The sequence below is a fragment of the Myodes glareolus genome, chromosome 2 (assembly GCF_982192425.1).
Source record: "Myodes glareolus chromosome 2, mMyoGla1.1, whole genome shotgun sequence".
Classification (NCBI taxonomy): domain Eukaryota; kingdom Metazoa; phylum Chordata; class Mammalia; order Rodentia; family Cricetidae; genus Myodes; species Myodes glareolus.
In genome coordinates, this window is record NC_142027.1 from 84,646,441 (window position 1) to 84,668,156 (window position 21,716).

Sequence of the window (21,716 nt, forward strand, 5' to 3'; positions counted from 1 at the left end):
TTTCATTGTGTCCCATAGGTTTGAATACGTTGTGTCTTTGTTTTCATTATATTCAAGGAAGACTTTAGTTTCTTTCTTTATTTCTTCCTTGACCCAGGGGTGATTTAGTAGTTGACTGTTCAACTACCATGAGTTTGTTGGCTTCCTGGGGGTACCATTGTTGTTGAATTCTAATTTTAATCCATGGTGATCTGACAAGACACAGGTGGTTACTAATATTTTTTTGTATCTGTGGAAGTTTGCTTTGTTACCAAGTATGTGGTCAATTTTCGAGAAGGTTCCATGAGCTGCAGAGAAGAAGGTATACTCTTTCCTATTTGGGTGGAGTGTTCTATAGATGTCTGTTAAGTCCATTTGATTCAGTACCTCCAATAAATCTCTTATTTCTCTGTTAGGTTTCTGTCTGATTGACCTGTCCATTGGTGAGAGAGGAGTGTTGAAGTCTCCTACTATTAGTGTGTGTGGTTTGATGACTGCCTTGAGTTCTAGAAGAGTTTCTTTTACATATGTGGGTGCCTTTATATTAGGGGCATAGATATTCAAGATTGAGACTTCTTCCTGATGAATTGTTCCTGTTAAGAGTATGAAATGTCCATCTCTATCTCTTCTGATTGATTTTAGTTTGAAGTCGATTTTGTTAGATATTAGAATGGCCACACCCACTTGTTTCTTAGGTCCATTTGCTTGGAAAACCTTTTCCCACCCCTTTACTCTGAGTAGGTGGCTGTCTTTGTGGTTGAGGTGTGTTTCTTGTAGACAGCAAAATGTTGGATCCTGTTTTTGTATCCAATCTCTAAGTCTGTGCCTCTTTATAGGTGAGTTGAGTCCATTGATATTAAGTGATATTAATGACCAGTGATCGATGACTCCAGTCATTTTTTTGGGTAGTAGAGTGTATGTGTTTTCCTTCTTTGAGTTGTGCTTGTGAAGGGTCGCTAGATGTCTGAGTTAATGTAGGCAGTGTTGGGAATGTTGGATTCCTTGGGTTGTGATTTTCCTTCTAATATTCTCTGTAAGGCTGGATTAGTAGCTACGTATTGTTTAATTTGTTTTTATCCTGGAATATTTTGTTTTCTCCGTTGATAGTGAACAATAGCTTGGCTGGGTAAAGTAGTCTGGGCTTGCATCCATTGTCTCTTAGTTTCTGCAGTACCTCTATCCAGGACCTTCTGGCTTTCATGGTTTCCATCGAGAAGTCTGGTGTAAGTCTGATAGGTTTACCTTTATAAGTTACTTGACCTTTTTCCTTTGCAGCTCTCAATATCCTTTCTTTAGTCTGAATGCTTTGTGTTTTGATTATTATATGACGAGGGGATGTTTTTTTCTGATCCAGTCTATTCGGTGTTCTGTATGCTTCTTGAACCTTCATAGGAATATCGTTCTTTAGGATGGGAAAGTTTTCTTCTATAATTTTGTTGAGTATATTTTCTGGACCTTTGAAATGCAATTCTTCTCCTTCTTCTACTCCTATTATTCTTAGATTTGGTTTTTTTTATTGTGTCCCACAGTTCCTGAATGTTTTGTGATGAGAATTTGTTGGATTTGCTGTTTTCTTTGGTCAGAGTGTTTAATTTCTCTATGGTGTCCTCAGAGTCTGAGATTCTTTGTTCTATCTCTTGTATTCTATTGGTTAAGCTTGTTTCTGAAGTCTCTGTTCATTTACCCAGATTTTCCATAGCCAGCCGGCCCTCGGTTTGTGATTTCTTCATTGACTCCATTTCAGTTTTCAAATCTTGAACTGTTTCTATTACCTGTTTGATTGTTTTTTCTTGGTTTCCCAGAATTTCATTTATGGATTTACTCATTTCTTCAAACTTTTTGGTATATTTCTCTTCCATTTCTTTACTCATTTCCTCAATTTTTTTGTTATACTTATCTTCCATTTCTTTACGGCAGATTTTTCACCTCCTGTTTAAGTTCCTCTATTATTTTCATAAAGAAGCACTTAGAGTCGATTTCTTCTATTTCTTCTGGAGTAGGGTGTTCAATTCTTCTAGTTTCGAGCTCCCTGGATTCTGGCGATGTCATGTTGCCTTTCAGGTTGTTGGAGGAATTCTTGCATTGGTGCCTGCCCATCTCCTCCACTCTGGATGAAACTCCTCAGCACTTTCTGGGTAGAACTCCTCAGCACTCTCTGGGTAGGACTTCACAGCACTCTCTGGATAGAGCTCCTCAGCCCTCTCTGGGAAGAACTCCTCAGCAGAGCAACAGGGCTAGCTGGTCTTCCCAGGACCCGGGAGACAAAGGGCCCGCAGCAGTGGGGGGAGGGGAGGGGTCCCTTGGAACACCGAAGACCCTGCCACAGAAGCTGAGGGGGCAAGGGCTGTGCTCCCTTCCCGGACAGGCAGGCAGGCCGCCCAGGCTAGCACCCACTCAGCTCTCTGGGAAGAGTGCCTCAGCAGTGCAACAGGGCTAGCTGGTCTTCCCAGGACCCAGGAGACAAAGGGCCCGCAGCAGTGGGCGGGAGGGGAGGGGTCCCTTGGAACACTGAAGACCCTGCCGAAGAAGCTGAGGAGGGGAAGGGCTGTGCTCCCTTCCCGGACAGGCAGGCAGGCTGCCCAGGCTAGCACCCACTCAGCTCTCTGGGAAGAGCGCCTCAGCAGTGCAACAGGGCTAGCTGGTCTTCCCAGGACCCGGGAGACAAAGGGCCCACAGCAGTGGGGGGAGGGGAGGGGTCCCTTGGAACACCGAAGACCCTGCTGCAGAAGCTGGGGGGGGGGGCTGTGCTCTCTTCCCGGGCAGGCAGGCTGCCCAGGTGAGCACCCACTCACCTCTCTGGGAAGAACTCTTAAGCCCACATTTTCTTTATGCATTCTTTGGTTGAGGGGCGTTTAGGTTGTTGTCAGGTTCTGGATATTATGCACAGTGCTGCCATGAACATAGTTGAGCTAGTGTCCTTGTGGTAAGATTGAGCATTCATTGTGTATCTACCCAAAGTGGTAGTGCTTGGTGTTGAGGGTAGATTGATTCCTAATTTTCTGGTATGCACCATACTTATTTCCAAAGTGGCTTTACAAGTTTCCACTTCCACAAAAAATGGAGAAGTGTCCCTCTTACTGCACATGTTCTCCAACCAAAGATGTCCTCAGTCTTTTTGATCTTAGTCATTCTGGCGGGTGTAAGACTGTGTCCTAGAGTCATTTGATTTGAATTTCCCTGATGACTAAGGATGTTGAACAATTTCTTAAATGTCTTTTGGCCAACTGAGATTCTTCTGTTGTGAATTCTCTTTGTAGATCTGTACCTTATATTTATTGGATTACTTTGTAGTTTGATGTAGTTTTGGTGTATGTATATATATACATATATAGTTTTGGTATATATATATATATATAGTTTTAAGGGATAGTGTGGTTGTGATTCTCTGACTTTCCCAGAACTCACTCTGTAGAGTAGACTGTCCTAGACATCAGAGTGATCTGCCCACCTTGTCTCCAAAGTGCCTGTATTAATGATGGGCCCATCACAACTAGAAAACTTGCTCTTTTAATTATTTTAATGTGGAAGAGTGGCTAAACCTGGTTGCTTAGGGTTGACAGGAAGTGTTGTATCAAGAAGGGACCTATCAAATGCAACCTTCTTCCCATAAAATCTACTGTTTTCTGTCTATGAACCATACAGTTTTTTTTTTTTTAATCATTGAGTCTGTTAAAACTCATCAAGGGACCAGGGCACAGTTTTGACTTTATTCTATAAAGGTGAAACTCAGGCTCACTGAGATAAGTGCTTTTTGAATAGAGTTAACCATGATGTTCTTTTTGCTTCTCCCTTCACTCTTATGCCTAACTAAATGAAGCTGAAACAACCTAAGTCAGGCATGGTGGCACAGATATGTAGCCATGATACTTATAAAGTAGAGGCAGAAATTTCAGAATTTTCAAATTATTTGAGGTGAGAATGGTGAATTGGGTATGGCGTCAGACCCAGAGTTCCAAGGATGACTGTGATCAGCTCCCTGCAACTCTAGAACTTCAGGACCATTACACCAGCAAGTGTCAGCTGAGTTTCTACACAGTGGGTTTCTAATTTCAAAAATGTGTTCTATTCAAAGAAGCCTAAATAACTCTGTGGTCAGATATTGTTCATTAATGGGTGGAGTTTTCATTTACTTGGGAGAATGTGACTCAGGTAGGAATGTGGTAACTAATTGCATAACCAAAGGAACATGTTCAGCCATGAAACTATAGACACACAACCAAAAGAAATGGCCTCAGTAGGTTTTGTGCATGCATACTTAACAAGGAACAAATTAGAAGGTAATAACTTGTGAAGGAGTGAAGAGAGGACAAAGAAGGGTAGAAGTGGTGTAATATATTTTAATAAAAATAAATTTTAAATAAAAAAGCAGCTGAAGAGAGAGTTTAAGAGTTAATAGAACTAGCTACTGTTACAGAGGACAAAGGTTCCACTGGAGAAAAGCATGGTATCACATCATCTCCTGTAACTCCAGCACCAAGGGACCCAATGCTGTCTTCTTGCTGCTGTAGGTACTTTGCAGAGAAAATGGCAGGCAAACCTACCTCAGGATCCAGCCATCCCACTCTTGGGAATATACCCTAGAGATGCTCAATCATACTACAAAATCATTTGTTCAAGTATGTTCATAACAGCACTATTTATAATGGCCAGAACCTGGAAACAACCTAGCTGCCCCTTAATGGAAAAATGGATAAAGAAGGTCTGGCACATATACACATTAGAGTTCTACTCAGTGGTAAAAAACAATGACATCTTGAATTTTGCATGAAAATAGAAAACACTTTACTGAGTGAGATAACCCAGACCAAAAAAGATGAATATGATATGTACTCACTCATTAGTGAATTCTAGCCATAAACAAAGAACATTGAGCCTATAGTTTGTGATCCTAGAGAAGCTAAGTAATAAGGTGAACGCAAAGAAAAACATATATTTATCCTCCTGGAAATTGGAAGTAGACAAGTTTGCCAGGCAAAAGTTGGGAGCATGTGGGTGGGCATAGGGTGGGGGAGGAGTGGAGAGGGGGTGAGAAAAGGGAGAAGGGGAGGGTTGGGAGAGCTTGGGGGAGCAGGATGGTTGAAACGAAGGAAGGGTGGATATGGGAGAAGGAAAGAAGATATCCTAATTAAGGGAACCATTTTAGGATTGGCAAGATACTTGGCACTAGAGCGGTTCCCAGGTATCCAAGGGGATGTCCCCAGCTAGGTCCTTGGGCAGCAGAGTAGAAGGCACCTGAACTGGCCTTGTCCCATAGACACACTGACGAATATCTTGAATATCACCATAAAACTTTCATCTGGCAATGAATGGAGAAAGAAACAGAGACCCACATTGGAACACTAGACCGAGCTGCCAAGGTTCAGATGAAGAGCAGAACGAGGGAGAACATGAGCCAGGAACTCAGGACTGTGAAGAGTGGGTCCACCCACTGAGACAGTATGACTGATCTAATGGGAGTTCACCAAGGCCAGCTGGACTGGGACTGAATGAGCATGTGATCAAACCAGACTCTCTGAATTTGGCTGACAATGGGGGCTGACTGAGAAGCCAATGATAATGGCACTGGGATTTGTTTCTACTACATACACGGGCTTCTTGGGATCCTAGTCTGTTTGGATTCATACCTTCCTAGACCTGGTTGGAGGGGGGAGGGCCTTGGTCTTCCCACAGGGCAGGGTACCCTGACTTCTCTTGGACTGCAGAGGGAGGGGGGAGGAGGAGTAGGGGAGAGGTAGGTCAATGGAAGGAGGGAAAGAGGTGGAAATGTTTAATAAAAAATATAAATAAAATAAAATATATACATCTAAACAAAATTCTTATGGTCATTACACAAGGTTCACACTCTAAATTCCTAACCACGTTTCTAAGCCTATCACCCGAAGATTGCTCACTCGTGTACATGGCTTGTGTGATGGTCAGGTCAGTCTCCAATAGAAGTCTCTGATTTGAAGACCAGGAGCCTAGGGGAGATGTTTAGTGCCAGGACAGATGGAGATGGGGTCTTTCCAGCGTTGCAGGGCATAGCACTGCTCTTGGTCTCTGGTTATAGACTGTCCAGTAGGCATCATGCAGTTTGATTTATTACTGCTTCTGGTTATTCTGAGTGAGTCATGTGGCTGATTTCTTGTTATTTGGTGAAGGCTTGACTGCAGTTGGTTTTCAGAATAAGGTATTTTCATCTGTCTCAAATGGCATTTTTACTATGTTCATTGCTGTAAGATTTTGAATCTCATATATGCTTGGCCATGAACACCAAGCACATGGGTGCCTTGGTATAATAATGATATGGTTTTTCACTGGACAAATGAAAAATGGGATGATAAAAAGTCCTCTGGGACCACGTTATTGAATGTAAAGTGATTTATTGATACTTTGTGGGCCAACATCAAGCAACAGGGCTCAAAGGAAATTCAAAGAGTTGGTGTGTACTATAATTTTCTATCTGAGGGATGTTTGGGAAAAATACACCCTTTCTCTTGATGGTTTCCTTCTTTATTCTCTATTCTCTGTGTTCTTCTGCATTCTTTCTCTTGTAAACATTTTTGTACAACTTATTTAACCTAACAAAATTTTCTAGCAATTTTGAAATTCCAATGTGTTTACATTGTATTCTTCAAGTTAAAGATTATAATGAATACAGGTAAGAATATGTTTTCCATATCCCTTACATGCATAAATATTATACATAAAACAGATAAAAGACAAATTATCCCAAGAACCCTCAAGCATTCATACCAAAGCAACTTGTTACAATTTAACCTTGTAGACAAGCAGGAAATTCTTCTCAGTCAGGTGTTTTACTGACAGGATTCATTTGGTAGTTGCAAAGAAGCAACCAATTACTTTATTATTTTTCTTGAAAGATAATCTCATGAGGAAACTTAAAGGAATTATCAATCTAAACTTGTATATATGAAAATAAAATCAGTCAGCACTACTTTAAATCCTTGGTGTGCATACTGACCTATTCATAGATTTTTATATCAGGAGATCTGGGTAAAATGGGTATAAGGAATTAATAATTCCCTTTGATAATCAACCAATCCTAACAAGAAAGGCAGGCCAGCTAATAGTAATTGGACTGCTTTGTTCTTTTTCTCTGACCTTAAACATCTCCTCACCCAACTCTGTTCCCTTTTAAATGTTTAGATTGTTTTCTTCAGTACTTTATCTCAAAGCTATATGAGAAAATATTTTCATGTAACATTCAGTTGCTTTTAAAGCTTTGTTTCAGCTATGTTGCACCCCAAAACACATCTCCCAATATTAAGATTGAAAGAATTTAAACTAGTTGGGCTACTGAGACTCGACTGTTTTCTTAATTATTACCCTATGTCACAGTCTATACAGTTGCTCAGGAGAAACTCATATGTTCTAGCTGTGTGACACTTGCTTATATCTGTATCAACAAAAATTCTGTTTTAACTAACATTATTATTATCAAATATTGTATAGCATAAAAAATCATTTTCATTGTAATTTCCAGGTAGTAATTCCAATAGAAAGGGATGCTTCCATGAACCAAACACACTACATTATACACAATAGTGATTATCTCCCCACACACATTGTCACCATGCCAGATCCCACAGAATGATAGCAGCAACAAACATGTAAAGACACAGAAGAAGAGAAACACATTCTGGGATCCCTGGTGTAGGGACTTTGCTTATACAGAAGATTCACTCATAGGAAATTCTCCTTCTGGTGTGCTGATGCCTTGAATTTCAATTGCCACCTGCTGCTCCTCTAACATGTTCACAGGAAATTGTTAAAACAGTCATCTCAAAAAAAGATAACTGGACTGGGAAGTGGTTGAACACATCTTTATTTCCAGTACTTGGGAGACAGAGGCAGGAGGTTCTCTATGAGTTTGAGGCCAGCCTTATCTACAAAGTGAGTTCCAGAGCAGTCAGGATTGTTATACTGTGAAAACCTGCCTTGAAAAAAATTTAAAAAGCCCCACAAAATAAAACATAACTGTTAGTAAAGTAATGTCTCATTTGGCTCCTTGTGCATTTGGAATACATGGAGCCACCTTGCCATTATTTCTACATTTTGTCTAATGTAAGCTGATTACTTCACATCTATCCTGGGAACTCGGGTGGGTCCCCCTTGATAAAGTGCTATAAGATTTGATAATTTTCCTTCCAGATTTTGGTCTAGCTTTGATGTGATCAATTCTTATCATGCTCAGATTCATTCTTTGTGAACTAGGAATGTTCATTCTGCGTCATTGCATGTTGGAAACAGTAGTCTCACTTAAGGATAAGGTAGAGTGCAGTCAGATAAAAAGTAGTTGTCACTGTCTAAGACTTGGATAAATGTGTTGGTTAGAACATATGGCATCCATAGTCAGATTATTTTCGAATACGTGTTCCCTGGGTTGATAGGCTTTTTAGTAATGAGTAGTGTGACTTTTTCAAAGGGGTGTGCCCAAGGGGGTGGACTTTAAGATTTCAAAAGCCTAGAGTCATGCACAGTGTACTCCTTATGTCTTTCTTGAGCTTTCATATGTGGGCTCTTGGCTTTTTTTTCTTTGTTTTCCAGGCCATCCTTGGCTATAGCTGTCTAAATCTCTAAACCTAATTTAATGCTTTATTTTATACAGTGTCTTGGACATGATGTATATTATACAGAAGTGTTCTGTGGAAGGTCAGAATACAGAAAATATCGCATTGCAGCTATAGAAACCAGGGAGGAGCTTTTTTGTAAATTTAGTTTTAGAGCAAATCTCATGCCTTTAAAGACAGAAGTCATCCCAAGAATTACAAGACTTCTATGAAGAAACAATACTGTTATAAACATTCTAATTTATTTTTATCAAACCACCATGAAATTATTTGGAAAATCTCGCTTTTTCAGCAGAGTATCATGGTAAGCATGATGGTCCAGAGGCTCAGGAATAAATGTGTATGAATACCTATTAAAAACTCAATATATTTAGTATTATTCTTGGTGTATCAACATCCACTGGGGCATCAAATGAGTCCCTGTCTTACACAAAGAAAATAAATCACAATTATATACTTATTTACAAATAGTTTTAGATTTTTCATTGATGAACCATATTTGGAAGTGAATATATAAAATCACCATTGACTCAGATTTACAGGTACCAGTTTGAATTTGTTTACCAAAGCCTGGGATTTACAGCCTGAGTTACCATATTTGCAATTTTTAGCTTTGAAAATTTTTCTGTGAGCATCAGTGGCAGACAAATATAATGATTTTAAAAGGCATTGTATTGTTCCAATTTCCAATTCTTCTTTTTTGGTATGTTGTTTAGTTTTGTTCTTTTCGTGTGTGTGTGTGTGTGTGTGTGTGTGTGTGTGTGTGTGTGTGTGTTTGCTGATATTGACTAGGTAGCACATGATTTGAAATTCACAGTTATCTTTCTGTCACAGTGTCTGAAGTCCTGGTACTAAAAGAGTGCAGTATATGCACAGCTGGAGAAATAATTCTTATGGTTCATATCATTTCTTCTTGTGGTTTAGCTTTGGTTATTTTTATGAATCTAATTTCATTCATAATTTCATGTGTATGTGTATTTTTCCTGTATGCACGTCTTTGTGTCCCCTTATGCCTGGTGTCCAAAGAAGCCAGTAGATGGTGGTAGAACACCAGGCAGTAGAGTTACTGAGCTTCTGTATTAACTAGGAATGGAACCTGTGTATTCTGAAGAATCTTCAGTCCTCTTAACTACTTAGATATTCTCCCACCAAAGTTTCCTGTTCTTCATCATTTTCTTTCCAATGCAGCCTAATTATGGTCAGATGCCTGAAGCTTATTTAAAAGATTTGAATTCTCCTCCAGGTGAGAGAATTACCTCAGGTAGGGGTGAAGTTCCATAATATTCATCCAATACAGTATTGTCAGTCCCTCAACCAAGAAATACAAATAATAAAACAAACTCATTAGATTTTATTTCAATATTTCAGTGGACTTGTTCACACATACTTAACAAATAAAACATTGGTAGGGAAATATATGAGAAAGGATGGAGGGAAGACAAAAATAGAGGAAAGTGATGGAATGTCTTTCAATTAAAACATATAGAGACAAATTTAAATGAAAGAAGTGTGGCTAGAGAGATTGCTCAGCAATTAAGAGCTCTGTGTTGTTACAGAAGACTCAGGTTCAGTTCCCAGACCTCACACGATAGGTAACCATTTGCTATAGCTCTAGTTTTAGGCAGATTATATCTTCTGTCCTCTGAAAACCCTGTGAACTTATCCATGCAGACACAGCACACATACAACTAAAATTTTAAGAAAAGGTAAGGAAAAGGAAAGCATGGGATTCTTTACAGTGGGGTCAAAGCCCTGAGACAAGACGCTGCCAGAGTTAGTTAAATGAACTCCTTCTGGTCTTGAGTGAAAGCAGTTGAGGCCTTTTCTGAGCCAACATGTTCTGAGACTAAAACTGCCTTGTTCTCAGGTTAAAATTGATATCTAGAGATATGCATCTAATAACAGATTACTGATTGTCGACTCTTCCTTGATGCTCTCTGTTTGTGTTCTCTGTAATTTCCACTTGTGGAATTATGACATTCGCACACTTATTTGTTAGATCTAGCATTATAATTAACAGGGAGGATATGTTCCAAAGCATTCTGCTTCTGCTTTCATAGTGACTTTTACTTGCTTTTAAACTAAGAACTTTTAGTACAAGATAAACTTGCCAGAGGCATTTTTCCATTATTTTTAAAATGTATATATTTCTGCATGACTTTGAGATAAGGATGCCCCTAAATGTCACTGCTATTACATAGTCATCATGTTTGTCATGGATTTGTTGAGGTGGATTTGTTGACAGATTATGTTTAGGAGTTAGGGAGAACTCCACAAGAGCATGCCCAGACTCCCTAAGTAAAATCCCCATGCTTTTCTTGTTTAGGAAAAGCATTGCTTTGGAAATAATAACCATGGTCTACTTGTCAGTCGAGCTGAGAAATCTTACTCATTTCTTCTGTCTTGGATGCTGTGTTGGATATTTTATCCAGTCAAGCTGACTACCTCTGGAACTAAAACCAAACAACAGGGTACACGTATAAGGGGTTTTTCTTATTTAAGTTTTGGAAACAGGAAAGCCCATCTTAAGTCAGGATCTATTGAGGTGATAACTACCACCTTTCCCAGCTTGATGGTAATCCACATCTTTAATTCAAGCAGTGTGGAAGCAGAAGCAGTTGGATTTTCTGAGTTTGTGACCAGCCTTGTCAAGAAAATGTGATACAGGCCTACACAGATAAACAATGTCTCGAGAAAACAAAAATCAAGAAAACAATCAATCAAAAAAAATTCCACTTATAACCTCAATCACACCTTTTGTTGGCAGTCTATTTATATAGGGATAGTAAGAAGAAAGCACTCTTTTTATTTGCCTGCTTTATTTTTTTTTTTTTTTAGTAAATTTTATTAAATTATAAAAGTTTCCATTTCCGCCCCCCCTCCCAACACCCTCCCACTCCCTCCACTCCCCCCCTCCTTCCCCTCCGTCCCCCAGGGCAGTCAGGGTTTCCTGCCCTGTGGGAAGCTCCAGCTCCCTCCCCCTCCCTCCAAGTCCAGGAAGGCGAGCGTCCAAACAGACTGGATCCCCAAAATCCAGCATATGCAGAGGAAACAGGTCCCAGTGTCATAGTCAATGGCTTTTCAGAAAGACCCCGGGCCAGCCACAGTCAGAGAATCCGGCCAAATTCCGAGAATCTGGCTAGATCACGTCCTCGTTCAGTCCCAGTCCGACTGGCCCTGGTAAATTCTCATCAGATCCGTTCCCTTGTATCAGTGGGTGATAGCATCCCTCGCAGTACTGATTTCGTCTTTCATGTTCCTCCTCCTTCCGCTCCCCCTCCGGACCTCGGGGGGCTCAATCCGTTGCTCCAATGTGGGCCTCCGACTGCATAGCTGTCCTTCTCCAGACAAAGGATCACACCAAAGGCCCTCTGGATGGAAGCTGGGATGGCTGGCGGGGAAGCTAGCAGGGTCTATTTGCCTGCTTTATATAACTCTGACTACAAATTCATTCCTTTCATAGCATTAGAACCTATTTCTTCAGAATCCTCATGGATATTGAAAGCCTGCTGACACACCTGATTCATGGACCAAAAACTGCTGAATTCTTCAGCTTTCTATTGGTTGGCAGCCATTGTTGGAATAACTGGCTCACAGCCTCTAGGCATTCTAATAAATCTACTTTCAACATACACGGAAAGTTCCATCTACCAGTCTTGTTTAGGTAGAGAACTTGGAATAATGCAAATAATTTTTCACTTGCCCACTGAGGAAAATGTGCTGTCTCAAATCATTCTTCCTAGCCCCATGTTCTTTAAGTATTCAACTTACCATAAAGGCTACACTTTTTATTATTAATGATTATTGAAGAGTTTGACCAGAAATTCAGAAATAAATATAGCAATGCAATGGAGTTTTAACCCAGTCTTCTGGCAGAATAAAAATATAGCATCGTGGATTGAATTTGTACTTGGGTTGCTCTCATGGCTGTCAGAAGTGCCTGTGACTCCTGATGTCAGCCTGAAGCCACAGAACAAACATCATCTTTGGTTTCCTAAAGTCTGTACTTATTAGTATTCTGTGCACCCTTCCATCTTTTGAACAGGAGAATCAGTTTACTCCACATTGTGTAATGGGCTGTGCTGGCTAGCCATATTATGTCTAGGAGGATGAAGGAAGGCAGTGTGTTTATGGATTGCAGGAAGACAGTTGTGTCTTCTACTTGTGAGAGGCATAAGTGATACTGAAATTCATATGTCTGCAGATCTGTAAAATTCTGGGTCTGGGGTGGAAGCCAGGGCCAAAGAAATCTGTACTGTGTCTTTAAACATACTGTTAATTTCTGGGAGGTGCCCTTGTCACTCAAGCCTCACTAGCCAATCAGGGCCTCCAGACAGACCTGTCAGTCAGAAGTCACTTGGGACACTTCCTGGCGCCATGTTGCCAGCTTGATTTTACAGCAGAGCAGGCACTAGGGGATTGCTTTCTGTGCTGTGAGTGCTACTGCAGGGTGCTGTGAGGAGAGCATGGGTGAGCATGGAATCCATGGCATGGTGAGTAAGGGGTTGCTGTTCCAAGATGTGGGAGAAGAGAACGGTGAGCCATGGGAGACAGTGTGGCAGCCCTCGCTGAGTCAGGGTAGGAATCTGCTGCCACCATCAGTGTTCTCTGAGGTCCCATGTGGTTCTTGCCGTTCCCAAGAAACTGGTCTTGGCCTCTAAATAACTTTTATCTGTGGGCTGCATCTGTGAAAAGCATTTCTAGTAGGAATCTGTGTGTTAGAAACATCTTTGTGGTCTACATTTTGACACGTGTGGAAGGCAAAGTCCCAAACTTCGAGATGTCTAGTTTTTCTAATATCTTTTGGAAGCTTTGCCCTTTGCACTTAACATTTCGGAGTAAGATCTATTTGGAGTTATTTTTGTGGAGTTTTTAAATGGCATTCTTGTATTCGTTCTCACTCCACTACTAACCTGTGTTGAAAAAGAGTAAGAATTGTTGATATAAAGGCTTTACCAATGCTTAGGAGATATTTACCTGAGGTAGAGTCACCTTTAAATTACCTACAGATAAGCAGTATGCTAAGTAGGCCTGTTAGAGATTAGGATGCTAGAATACAAATTTGTTTACAAGGATTGTTCAAACATTTGGACTCTAAACCATGACAAAGACACCAATAATTTGTAAACAACCACCACACCCATCACCATATCAATAACAAACCTCTAACTTGCTATTCAAGAAGGGCACTATAGGATCATAATGAACATCAATCAGGGCATAGCATGACTTAAAGATCCAGTTTTTTTTTTGAGATAATTATACTTCTGCCAAATGCACAGGATGCGACAAAGGGACAACTATTTGTAAAGAAAAAAAAAACCTGTTGTGTTGAGAGCTGGCCTGATCAATGATGTCTTTCTATTTAGGTTCCACCAAATGGAGAAGGAACATAGCTCCTTCTCAAGCCCAGGGACACTCCTAGCAGAGCCAGAAACAGCCTAGTGTTATTAAATTTTATATTTCTGTTTTTTCCAAGTGCTATGGATTGATTGATTTCTCTTTATATCAGTGTGTTTTCTAGTTCAGGCTTGCCCCCACATTATGTACCTGAGAATTGCTTTGACCACAGCTGATTCTGCCTCTTCTGCCCTGTGCTGGGAAAACAGTCTTGGAACTCCTTCCAGGCTGGTTTTTGACTGGTCATTGAGTAGGAAAAATAGACCAGTTAATGAGAGTCCTTTAATCCATTTCACTTTTCCTGGGGACTCATAGTTGTAGAGAAATATGTGAAAGAATTGAGTCCATTTACCTACTCTGAAGCTGTGGAAGGCAGAGTGCAGAAAGGGGAGGGAAGGAAGCAACATGAGAGATTTCCTGCTTTGTAGCAGTTAAAATTTATTGGAACCCACATGAGGATCCAGTCCATGCACTGACAGATCCTTGGGAAGTGTATATGTACTCATCCGTATGGAACAACCTATTTTGCACAGCTGTGGAAACACTTGTCTTTTGGAAAAGTCACCATCATATCTGTAAAAGCCTTTTAAAGCCAAGATTCTTTCCTTTGAAATGGGCCACATTCCCAGAACACCATGTCAGTGAAACCTCAGATTAATCAGTGGACTGACCTTGCTCTATTTCTCCACACAATGAGGCCTTGGAGCAATTCCATTCATTGTTTGTTCTAATACTCAAATTTACATAGAGTCAATCCCACAAAATTATTTGCTAACAGACCACATAGAATTTTCTATAGAAGACAGGCACTGAGCAGGATGGGAGCATGTCCCACCTTTGCTAACAAACAAATCTGGGTGTTCCCGGAGGTGTGTATCACAGCAGAGATTAGAAGAGGAGTATGGGTGAATCAAGGATTCAAGGATGTTTACTAACTTTATATAAGGGCTTTGAATGTCAGATACTTCCCTTTGAATGCTGGCTCTTTCCTAGGTCAGGTCACCTGTTCTGGAGTACTACTTTGTCAGGTTCTACCTGCCAATTTTCATGATTTTGATATGCATATTATTATTGTCCTTGCCTGTGGATTTTTCCAACCATGCCTGTAAAAACTAGAATTCTCATGAAGATCTGTCCTTGCTCTTATTCTTCTCCTTCGCCTCCACTACTTCTACTACTTGCCCTTACTCTCCTCCTTTCTTCTCCTTATTCTTCCTCTCCTCCATGCCCCCTTCACTACATTTTTCCTTTCACATGACAAATAAAGAAGATGCAGAGGTAATATACTTGAGTTAAGTGTTTTACCGTGAGATCTTGCTTGCCATAGATATCCAGTTCTGAAATCTGATGGGTACTTGGGCTTGTACTAAAGGTCGCCAATAAAATTTAGTAATATAGAATTTTGTAATCAGTTTTTAATGATTGATAAATGGCATAAGTGGCCATTTCTTAGGGTCCACAGACAAAGGCAATGAAAAATTTGGGTAAAGAACTGACTTTATCAGGAATCCCAATTGCTGTAGTTTTACTACTTCAACCAAAATACAAGATCTCTGTAAAGTGTTGCAGCCTTGCCTAACAAGACCATTGTCCCTATTTACTCAGGAGATCTTGTTTATTTCCCCTTACAAGGTGGATCCATATATGTTTCTGTTAGGGTTCTCCTTCTTACCTGCTTCTCTGTGGTTGTAGAGTATTGACTGGTTTTCCTTTGCTTTATAAGTACTATCTACTTTTGAGTGAGTAATATTGTGTGGAGGGCCACAACCACATTCTCCATTACTTCAAGGGACAGAGGTAGAGATTGACCTCTGTGACCTCAAGGTGTGGTAGTACAGGCCTTTAATCCCAATGCCTGTGGGGCAGAGGCAGATTGACCTCTGTGACCTCAAGGTGGTAGTACACGCCTTTAATCCCAATGCCTGGGAGGCAGAGACAGACAGATCCCTGCGAGTTCAAGGTGTTGTAGCACATGCCTTTAATCCCAGCATTGGGGAGGCAGAGACAGTGGGACTATAATGACCATGTGCTTGGTAACCTTCCACTGCTGCTTCCCTGCCTACTCCCGAGGCGTCATCTGGGTTGATGGGCAGCGGACCAATCCAAGAGTGACACGTCCGAAGCGAGGACTGTTTCCTATATAAGGGATGGGTTCCCCTCATTCTGGGTCTCCGCTTTGTAAACTTATGCTCTCTCTCTCAAGACGCATTAAAGCTTTTCTGCAGAAGGATCCTAAGTGTGCTGCGTCGTTTTTGCTGGCGAGACGGTAGCGCGGGACAATATTGTTTTCTTGATTTTGAGTCTGGGTTCCCTCAAACAGGATGGCATTTTCTCGTTCCATCCATTTCCATTGCAAGATTTCATTGGTTTTTTTTTTCACCACTGAGTACTACTCCATTGTACAAATTTCCCACATATTCTTTATCCATTCTTTGCTTGAGGGACATCTAAGTTGTTTCTAGGTTCTGGCTGCTACAAATAATGCTGGTATGAACATAGTTGAACAAATAAATGCCTTTCTGGTATGATTGACATCCCTTGGTACATGGCAAAGTGTGGTATTGCTGGTTCTTGAGGTAGGATGATTCACAATTTTCTGAGAAACTGAAATACTGATTTCCAACATGGCTGTACAAGTTAGGAGGCAAACAGGCAGTGGTGGATTGTTCCCCATATTTCACATCTCCTCCAGCATAATTCAATTTTTTGTATTCAGAAAATGTAGTATATTATTCTGACTTCCTTGGTTTTGTTGGTTTGGGTGCTATCTGTGAAGAGATAGTTTTAGTTTCCTTTTCCTGAATTTAGGGACGTGCTTTATTTCTATGGATATTTGTGTTTTCCAATTGTTGCTGTCTTTCTGATGTTTTCTGCTCCTTAAGTGATTGATTTGGTTAATACACTGGTTTTTGTTTTTAATATTTTCTCATATATTATGGTCTTTTTGAATTAGCATCACCTGTCAACATGATGTAGCCTAGAGTCTTGTGAGAGAAGATCAGTTGAGGGCATGAACACTCAGAGTCACAAGTTAAGATGTCTGTGAGAAATAGTGTTGATTGATGATTGATGTAGGAAGACTCTTCCCTGAGTGTGGCAATACTCATAAGCAAATGGAGCTTGACTTGATAAGAGGGCTACCTGAGCTTGAGACAGTGACCACATGAGAGAAAACTAAGAAAACTTTCCCTATATATATATTTTTCCTTCGGTTGCTATCTTGAATTTCTATCCTAAGATCCTATGATGATGTATTTTTGATCTGGTAATCTCAGTCAAGTAAACATGGAGATGCTTTTGATTCAAATTAAGTCCCAGCAAATAACAAGGAAGTTATAAGAAAATGCAGTACAACAGAGTGTTGTTATTGCAAAGGACTTGGAATTGATGCCTTTTGAAGGATTGTTGTAGATATTAAGATTGAGATGGCAAAATCCCTAGAAATGAATATGCGGCGCGCTTCCTGACCAGCAGGAATGAACGCCACGAAAAAAAAAGAATTCCTTCTCTGTACACGTCTTTATTCGGAGCCCTTGATTGAGGAAAATTGGGGGAAGGGAAGAGAGAGTGCAGGGACAAGAGAAAGCTTAGAGAGAGGAAGTAGAGCCCAGAGGCAGCTGCTTTTAAACGGTGGAGAGGCTTGAATGCTGTCCTGATTGGTTAATGCCATTCTGCTGGTCTGCGCAAGTGCAGGCAAGGGTTCTCAGCCCCACGCGGCTAAGCCAGGTATGGACTTGTATACCTCCAAACTGCAGGGCCACCTGTGCCTCCAGGTGGCTCCCTACATCTCCCTCTTCTATTGTTAATAAGAGCAATAAGGCAAAACTATTTTCCACTCTGGTCCCCACCTCATGATGTGTGGACCGATTAAAGAAAAGAAAAACAAGGCACACCCTCCGCCAATGCATACCTTCCTCCGTGCTTTGTGGGACTATCTGGTCCCTAGAGGGTGCAAAGGCTATGCATGGCTAGTTGCCTATGAGCTCTTTAAGGCTGAGAGCCAAACCTGGGGTGAGGATACACATACCAAGGCTGCCAAGGCCTGTGCCACAAAGACCTTGTCCCTCCTCACTTGGGCTAGCAGGTAGCACACCAATCAAAGACATACAGCACTTCCACTTAGACACAGCATGCCAAGAATATCTCTGCTCCCACCCATTCCTAAGGAAGGAAAAGGCAAAATAGAGTCAGTCAGAAAATTGTTAAGAGATAAGAGGTTGCACAGGGTGCTGTTCAAGTTGATGGTGTGAAACAGCTGCTCTTGACACTGCCCAGAGGGTCATCTCTGCTGTCTCCGCATGAATCTTCCACAGCAGGACACTCAGCATCCACTGGATCATCTTTCTTCTTTATTTCTCTTGTCAGTCTTGCTGGCATCCAGATGTATGTCAGCATTTCTAGAAAAACATAAACAAAACTCTCCTCCCAAATTAACATTTAAGAGTACTAAAAACTCTCAGTGTAAAAATTCAGCACAATCAGTACTGGAAGTAGACTGGTTTTGAACTTAGAGACCTGCAGGTCTCTGTTTCAAAAAGCAAATCTTGTTTGCCTGTGCCATTAAAGCAGGCCTTAGAATTGGATGGAATTGCTTTCAAACAGAGCATGTCTGTCTGCTGTTGTTTTTCCAGCAAAATTTTGAATTAAAAATTAAGTGTAAAGAGTGCAAGAGAAATCCTTTCTCTGGGGGAGGTTGTAGTCCCCCTCTTTTGTCTAAAACCAAATGGTTGTAAGCTACCATGTGGTCACTGAGAATTGAACTCAGGACCTTTGGAAGAGCAGGGAATCCTCTTAACCTCTGAGCCATCTCTCCAGCTCCCCTATTCAGATGAAAAAAAAACCCTCTAGGTAGCATTGCTTGTCCCACCCGTTGCCTCAGGTAATAGGTCCGCCTTTGTTACCTAGGATACCGGTAACCAGGTTGACGCGCCTTTATTATGATAATTACGAACAGTCCTGCCTGAAGTTTATGAGGGAAAATGGGCGTCGACAATCGATCTGACTGCTTCCTGCTGACGAAGGGACGATGTGAATTTTTGGGGGATAAATGTTTTTATCTGACTGAATTTTTTGGCGGCCGTGGCTGTGAGCGGCGGCAGCAGCAGCAGCGGATGGCGGCGGCTGCGACAGCTCTGCCTGAGGCACGGCCCATTGTGGCGCGCTCTGCATGGCCCAAACAAAGGCATGGCCCCGCCCCGGGCCGTGCGCGGGCGCACGCACCACCGGTTTATCCTGTACCTGCGAACTGTGCACGCTTAATGTGCCCGCCTATGTTGCTATGGAAATGCGGTTCAGAGTTTGGCCCCTCTCCGTCTTTAGGTCTTTAGCGGCGGCGCTGCTGCTCACCATGCAGCTTCCGCCTCAGTCAGGGCAAGTCCACTCGGGTGCTGAAAAAGTCCTCCGAAAACCACAGCCCCGCCAGAAGGCCGGGACACATAGCCTTTGATGTCATATGGACTTTAGCCCGCCACAGCGACCTGGCTTTTCGTACGCCTTTGTGGACTCCAGCAAACTCCCCGCCAGCAACTGGTTAGCATAGCCATGCCTCCTGGACGAGTTAGCATTCTCCAGTGCTGTTTTGCGTCTCCCTCCTGAGTAGCTGGGACAACAGGCGTGCGCCACCGCGCCTGGCCCACTTCCGTGTCCCTAATCAGGCATCACCGCTCAAAGGCGGGCTGGCAGCCGCCAGCATTCCCCGCTCGATCCAGCAGCCTGTCTTTCTCAAACAAAATTAAAGTTTTCTGTACGTGAGAGCCAGAGACTGAGCTCTCTTATCAAAATTAGGCGAAAATCACCTCAAAAACTCTGTGGCTCTTTAAGAACAGGGAAGGCAGTCTTCAAATATGATCAAGCCCGCCTCCCTACGAGACTCTTGCCCCGAGTCTCTAACAGCGAGTTGGGACGGAGGAAGCCGCGGATCTCCCAACCGTAAACCTCGCTTTTTCTCAGCTCCACCTGCACTGAACTTGAGGGATTTTTTTCTTCCCCGTTACTTTCTGTACCTTCTTTTAGATACCTTAACTTTGATTCTTTCTATTTTCTTTTCTTTTTAGGCCTATATTTTTTCCATTCTTTTTCCTCCCCTTTCTGGAGGATTTAACTGACATCACTCACCGCTCCACGTGGCAGAGTTCTGAAATTCTAGGCTCTCTGTGTCTGGTGTCTGATTTCAGCTCCTTCTTCCCGGGCTTTCAGCACCAGTTGCGGCGCGCTTCCTGACCAGCAGGAATGAACGCCACGAAAAAAAAGAATTCCTTCTCTGTACACGTCTTTATTCGGAGCCCTTGATTGAGGAAAATTGGGGGAAGGGAAGAGAGAGTGCAGGGACAAGAGAAAGCTTAGAGAGAGGAAATGGAGCCCAGAGGCAGCTGCTTTTAAACGGTGGAGAGGCTTGAATGCTGTCCTGATTGGTTAATGCCATTCTGCTGGTCTGCGCAAGTGCAGGCAAGGGTTCTCAGCCCCACGTGGCTAAGCCAGGTATGGACTTGTATACCTCCAAACTGCAGGGCCACCTGTGCCTCCAGGTGGGCTCCCTACACGAATACACAGAGCTTCACCAATCATTCATATGGGACTGAAAAGATGGAGTGTTGAGTGTAATGCAGATAGTGAGGGTGGACTTCATAGGACTTCAGTCAGAAGTAGACTCAATGAAAAATTAAGATAGAAGTTATTGGATTATATTTTTGTCCCAAATGACTCTTACTTCCGCCATTACCTGAAAATTGAGTAAGCGAAAATTAAAAAGTAGAGACTGATTTCTTAAACCACTGATTCTGTTCGATATTTTTTACGGATGACTGGTTAAGGTCTACCAAAACAACAACAACAACAACAACAACAACAACAACAACAAAACTAAACAAGTGGGACAGAAAGAAATGAAAAAGTCTTTTTGGTAATGGAAAAAGCTCTGGGTAGTTTCAGGCGTTCTCATGAATCCACTATCTTCAAAAACGGAAAGTTTTATTCTTCTTGTCCTATTCAGGTAGAGAACCTGGAATAATGCAAGGATTTTTTTTTCACCTATCCACTGAAGAATGTGTGCTGGCTCACCATAGTGTTCATAGTGCTCTAGCCTCATTCTCTCTAAGCATTCATCTTCCTATGCAGACTATTCTTTTTATTATTATGCATTTCTCAACAGTTTGATCTTATAATCAGGAATAAAAGTCCCAATGCACTAGAAGCTATCATCAGGTCTTCTGGCTGAAGAAAAATATATCGTCTTGTTTCTGATCTGGTTCCTGGGTTGCTCTCTTGGATGTCTAAAGTGCCTGTGACAACCTGATAAAAAACACCTTCAGTTCTCCTGACATCAGCCCAAACCAACTCACAAACCTCATCTTTTGCCTCCTAAATTCTGTATTTTTATTTTTATGTTCTGGGCAGACTTTCTGTCGATGAGGTTGAAGTGATTGTGGTTGTGGATTGCAGGAAGATAGCAGGGTCAGCTATTTGAGACAGGGGTATGTGATATTTAAATTCTTATCTTTGCAAATCTGTAAAAGGTCTGGGTCTGAGTTGGAAGCCAAGTCTGTCAAAACTTGTGCTGTCTCTTTAAGTACACTATAAATCTGAGAGAGGTGTTCTTGTCACTCAAGTCTCAATAGCCAATCAATCCTCCAAGCTGACCTGTCAGTCAAAATCAGGCAAGACACTTCCTGGCTCCATGGTACAGCTACATTTTCAAGCAGAACAGGCCCTTGAAGACTGTATGCTGTGCTGTGTGTGCTACTGCAGGGAACTGTGAGGAGAACATGT

The 21,716-nt window shown here is 41.7% G+C and overlaps 1 protein-coding gene across 1 annotated transcript in view; it reads left to right on the forward strand.

Annotated features, from left to right (window-relative positions):
* The first annotated feature begins 3,897 nt into the window (after nt 1-3,897).
* The window catches only part of LOC125399875 (uncharacterized), a 31,985-nt gene continuing 14,166 nt past the window's right edge, over nt 3,898-21,716 (forward strand). The window contains exon 1 of the mRNA XM_085685289.2: nt 3,898-4,014. Coding sequence (XP_085541415.2) covers nt 3,898-4,014 — 117 coding nt within the window. The remainder of the gene's footprint in view (nt 4,015-21,716) is intronic.